This window comes from Otolemur garnettii, unplaced genomic scaffold, assembly GCF_000181295.1.
Source record: "Otolemur garnettii isolate 467f Iridium unplaced genomic scaffold, OtoGar3 scaffold00100, whole genome shotgun sequence".
Lineage (NCBI taxonomy): Eukaryota > Metazoa > Chordata > Mammalia > Primates > Galagidae > Otolemur > Otolemur garnettii.
In genome coordinates, this window is record NW_003852495.1 from 3,750,492 (window position 1) to 3,756,405 (window position 5,914).

The 5,914-nt window shown below is 39.3% G+C and overlaps 1 protein-coding gene across 1 annotated transcript; it reads right to left on the reverse strand.

Moving 5' to 3' along the window:
• Positions 1 to 615: 615 nt before the first annotated feature.
• CUNH2orf66 (chromosome unknown C2orf66 homolog) lies at positions 616 to 1,922 on the reverse strand. The gene is given in 2 exon segments (XM_003804100.1): positions 616 to 795; positions 1,803 to 1,922. Coding segments are annotated over 2 exon segments (300 nt in total).
• Between the last annotated feature and the right edge of the window lie 3,992 nt (positions 1,923 to 5,914).

The following is a 5,914-nucleotide window of genomic DNA, read 5'->3' on the forward strand; positions in this document are numbered from 1 at the left end:
TATCTGTTCCTTTTACAATGTAGATATTTATTTGATAGCAATGCAAATAATAACAACATGCAAATCTTAAACATAAATAAATTTTTAATATTTTTCCTATGAGAAAAATGCCATCCTTACTATTTATCTACCTTTTTTTTCTCAGTGAGGAAGTTCAAGCTCAAATATATGCATAATTTTTTCTCCCCCAAAGAATCATTCTGTTATTTCCCAATCTAATAGCCCAATTTGACAAATTCCTTTATATATGATTTTCCACAGAACTTAGCTATATGACCTTCTCTGAAAAATCTATAGGTAAAGAGTAAGGCTATGTATTAACAATGTAATAATCTTAGTAAGGGTGATAATCCTATTATTTTAACATATTTCTCTCCAGGAAATTATGCCTAAAAAAATCATAACTATCATTTTTTTTAAATGAAACCATAAAACACTGGAACCAAATCCAAATATTTAACAATGACAAGTATACTCAAAATTGAGCTCTTCTATGAGGAAATAAAATCATTTTTCAAATAAATGCTTCCAAAATCTCACTTTATGGCTGAGTTGTATGTTTGGATAGATCCTGGGAATAAAGGGCCAACTGTTACCTGAGCTCAGAAGAAACTTTTAGCCTTTGAGGTAATTTAGAAAGGAATTTTTCTGCTCTTCATAATCTGCAAAAGCAGAAGCAATAAATTCTGATTGGAAAGAGAGAGGTCTGGGATTCTCATTCACAGGGAAAGTATTCAGAAAACTCCCAAGATCAAGACCTCTGCCCTTAAAATATGCCTGAAGGTTTCTGAAACACTAGAGAAAGAAAACATTCAATACTATATGTCAGCAAGACACTCCAAATACTCAAAGGTGGATATTTTTTTCCCTTGGATTGACTTTAAGGCTAATCTAGGAGGCAGAAGGATGAAAATCCAGAAACAGAAATACAAACTTCAGTGACTTCTCCCCCCACCTCCCTTCTCCCTGACATTTCGACCCTAAACAAGATAATTTACCATTTGGGCTGAAAACTAGGGAAATTAAAGGAGGAATATCAATTATCTTAGTGAACCACCTCAGAGTACAGAGGTCAGAGATGCACTTGAACTCCAGGATGATCCTCTCTGCGTCTCCTCTCCAGAAGGTGAGAGCCCAGTCACTGCCTTCTGCAACAGTTTCTTTTCTTACATGGGTCTTGCAGATTTCCATTACTAAATGAACACGTAGAAACTGTGCAAAGCGCACAACTTTTATCATTTTAATTCTATATTGTATTTCACATTATCTTCTTTAGAAAAACTATGTTTTGAAATAGTCATGTCAACATGTTTATTGTATTTGGCATATTTTTAAAAGAGGATTTTTACTTATCTTGTAAATTATATTTTCTAGGTAATGGTATCTTGAAAAAATATGCCTAGTAAATTGATAACTATGCAGGGCCAACGTTCAATTTTTGCAATTGGAGCTTTACAAGTATTAGTTATATGATAACCCGTCTGTTTTTATCATCAGTTCAGTCTAAGCTGTGCAAAAGGCAATTCCCTGTTACTCTCTTGATTTTGTGTATGTATTAGAAATTAAGGCTATAAAGTCAAAGTGTATACAAGATCATTTACAAATGATTACAGAAACCAATGTAAATCGGCCAAAGAACTATAGGACACCTGCCACTAAGCTAGCAAGACCTTGGTCCAGTTGTGTTGGGAAATCCTCTCAATCCTGAGGAGCCCCCTCCACTGTGCTCTGAAATACTGTTTACATTAATCCAGAGGGACGCAGTTCCCCTCTGCAGCCAGCACGCCCTGGGATTTTCTTACCAGATCTCAGTTTTTGGAGTTGTTCAGTGGCTTCCATTTGTCATTTCTCAGCGTGGCTCTGTCCACATGCCCAAGGAGTACCAGGACAACGTCCAACAGCCAGAGGGGTGCGTGGGACATATTGAAGTGAAGCCAAGGGAAAGGAGCAGTGAGGGGACTATAGATGATCATGGGGAGAGATGGTCAGAGAGGAGAGAGAAGAGGAAACATCTGTAACGGCAGACAAAGAAGGAGAAATAGTGTATTGGCTTACCTAAATTTTGTAGCCATCTTTTCTCTGGATTCACTTGCAAATGTGGGCCCCAAATCCAGTTGATTAGCTTAAAGTAGCCCTAATAATGAGGATGTCATACAGTGATAAGCAAAGCAATCATGAACATACCCAGAAAGTCTGAGTGTGCTTTTTCATATTTTGTCGTTTCCAAAGAAACTGCAATTTTAAAAACAGCAACACAAAACAAAACCTGAAGTTACTTTTTAGTCTTAAGACAGCAGTTTGAAAAAAAAGAAAATTACTTCAGAAGCCCTGAACTGAGAAATAACACCTTCTACATACACCTGAGACACACAGACGCAGACCATACCAGAGTGGGTAGAGACTGTCTTCCACCCTACGGTGTGAAATGGACACTGAAACACACAGAAAGGGCAGACAAGCTTACCAGGAGTTTGGTGTTAACTGGCCTTTGTAGGTTACCCTGCCTACAATCCGCAAGGTGATTCATGGGTACTTATAACCAGTGGGTTGGCTGCAGGGTGGAGTCCCTGATGTGAGCAAGGGGAGTTAAAAAAATGATTCCATTTTCATCAACGGGAAAAAGACTCTTGAGAGTCAGACTTCCAAGCTTCTGCAAGATAACACTGAGCCTCTTTTTCATATAAATACAGCAGCCGCTCCTCGAATCACTGAACATTTTATGTGGCTTTTATAAAACACACAAGGTGCTTCCATACCACAGATACTTTTAATAGAAAGTATATACACAGCAGCTGGGAATATGATGATGATTATCCCATCTAATAAAAATCTCTTTTAAGGATAATAGTTGTTAAAATTAATAGCATTTTTCAAACAGGAGATTCTATTGCAAGAGACAAAATTGATCTTCTTGAGTCACACCTTGTATTTTTTCTCAGAATCTCAAGAACCTTTACAAGTTTCAAATAGTGGCATGGTTTATCATAATACTCCTTCACAAGAAGCAAGAAGATAGATGTGTTTCATGGAAAAAAGAAAAACTGCTATACCTATGGCATTCCCTTGATGAATAAATTCCATCTGTGGGAAATGGTATGGGCAAAAACTGGAATTAATGAGCTGTGATGTTGCTTTGGTTCTAGTAATTTGGAATAAAAATCTAGGGCAAGCTCTTTGTTGAGAAGTGTGGCGATCTGGACTGGAAATAGCAATACCTGGCTATGGTCTCAGCCTTGCCATCTTTGCCTTGGCCAGTCACTAAGACCTTCATTTGTTCATCATCCTTCACTCATTCAGTCAACAAATTTCTATGGACTGCCTACCATGTGCCAGGCATTGCCGTGGGCTTTGAGGATAAAAGGCTAAGAATAATGCATCCCTCATTAATCAGATTAGTGGGCAAGACAAATACTAATCAAATCACTATACAACAAAATATGCAAATATAAGTGATGATCCTCGCTACAAAAAGAAAGTGAGTACTATGAGAGTATTAAAACAAGGGAATCTGATTAGTCTCAAGAGTCAGAGAAGGCTTCTGTGCACAAGTGACTTTATATCTGGTCCATTGAATAGGAGTTTCAGAGGGAGAAGAGTTTCAAACAAGGTGAAGAGCTGTCCTAGCACCTGTGGCTGAGAAGGAACATGGCCCATTACCATTAGAGCAACAGGAAGTTAGTATACCAGAATTAAGGGAGCAAGGGCTGGAAGTTAGTATACCAGGAGTAAGGGAGCCAGATGGGTCTGGAAAGGTATTCAGAGCATAAACTTTCTACTGCAGGTAATGTGACGCATGAAGGGTTTTAAGCATCCAAATGACTTAATCAGACTTGCATTTTAAAAAGATGATCCTGGTTGTATTGCAGAGGACAGACTGAGCTAGAAAGGGGGGATGTGTTATAAGCACGTCTCCTGGGTGAAGAGCTCAACTACAATTTAAACTTTACCTTAGAATTGAAAACAGTGTAACCTAAACATTTGTATCCTCATATTAATCTGAAGTAAAAAAAAAAAAAAGAAAAGAAAGAAAAAAGGAAGGGAGAGATGTGCAAAGCCAGTTAGGCAGCCGCTGCAGGAGCCCAGGCTGCAGGAGCCCAGGCGGGAAAAGATGTTAATCAGGATTAGGTTGCCAGTAGCACTGAAGCAGAGATGTGGGTAAATCCGAGGGATATTTAGAAGGGATTGGTAATGTACTGGATACTATTGCAAGGGACAGGGCTACAATGAAGGGAGTTTCAAAACCAATCCCCAGACCTCTGGATTATGCAGCTGAGTGGGTTACAGTGCCACTCGCTGAGCTCTGGCACAGGCATGATGAAGTGAGGATCATGGTTCAGTTCAGAAGGTGTGGAGTGTGAGGAGTCTGTGAGTCTCCCAGTGATGGAGCATATGGCATTAGATACGCAGACCTGGAGCTCAGAGGAGCAGTCTGGGAAGAAAATATAAATTTGGGAGATGTTGGATGAGATTGCCTCACTAAAGTTTAGAAAATAAAATGAAAAGGGGGCTTAGGACTTGAGCTTTGAGAAAATAATAACACACAATAGGGAATCTACAAAAGAGGCCCTGTAGGTGGGGAAATATCGGGAGAATGTGGAAGCAGGAGTGTCTCAAGAAGGAACAAATGGAATAAAATGAGGACCAAAGTCCATGGTAGAAAGTCAGATTACACTCTGGGAGGCTGAGGCAGGTGGATTGCTTGAGCTCATAAGTTTGAGACCAGCCTGAGCAAGAGCAAGACCCCTTCTGTACTAAAACTGGCCGGGTGTTGTGGTGGGTGCCTATAGTCCCAGCTACTTGGGAGACTGAGGCAAGAGGATCAATTGAGCCCAAGAGTTTGAGGTCACTGTGAGCTGTGACACCAGGTTACTCCATCCAGGGTGATGGAGTGAGACTCTGTCAAAAAAAAAAGAGAGAGAGAGAAGAAAGAGAGAGAAAGAAAGTCAGATTAGAAGGCAGTGGTTAGAGAGGTTATAAATAGAACAGCAAACTTGTGAGAAGTGTAGTTGTGAAGAGAAAGAAGGCATTAACTGGAGGGGGAAGTGGAGTCGGGGAAGGTGTTGTTATTGTTTTTAGTGTGAGAGCCGAGTTTGTTTAAATGTCAGTGATTAAGTGAGTAACTGGATGCCTGGAATTTCATGTATCATTCTCTTTAAAAAATCTAGGACTGTAAAGTTAAAGTACCTAATAATATTGAGGAGTTAAATTGTAAATGAGATTATAGCAAGTTGTACACTGTATACTCCATTGACAATGCCCACCCTTCCACTCCCAGGGTGGGAGCATTGAACCCAACACATACAGCATGCAGTTCTTAAGTAGGAAAGACTGGCTGAATAAATTAGAATAAATTTTCATACCCATTTATCAGTGAATAATTTCTAACTTTAATTCCACTTGTATTGAAACACAGCTCATTTGTTCTCTTATAAGAGCTCTCAATTTAAGAAATGCTATAGTTTCTCAAATAAACAACTGGATTAAATGTAACATAAATACTATGGTCTCATTCACTAACATGGGAGTTGCCCTGATTTGTAAAAGAAATTACATATTTAGGTTTGGTGCCTACAGCTCAGCAGCTGGGGCACCAGCCCACGTACACTGGAGCTGGTGGGCTCCAATCCAACCCCAACCTGCTAAACAACAATGACAACTGCAACCAAAAAATAGCTGGACATTGTGTCGGGCGCCTGTAGTCCCAGCTACCTGGGAGGCTGAGGCAAGAGAATTGCTTAAGACCAAGAGTTTGGGGTTGCTGTGAGCTATGATGCCATGGCACTGTACTGAGGGTGACAAAATGAGACTCTGTCACAAAAAGAAAGAAAAGAAATTATATATTTAAATTAGTTTTTTTAAAAATTCCTTTGTTGCTTTTCTTTCTTTTTTTTTTTTCTTAAGACAGTCTCACTTT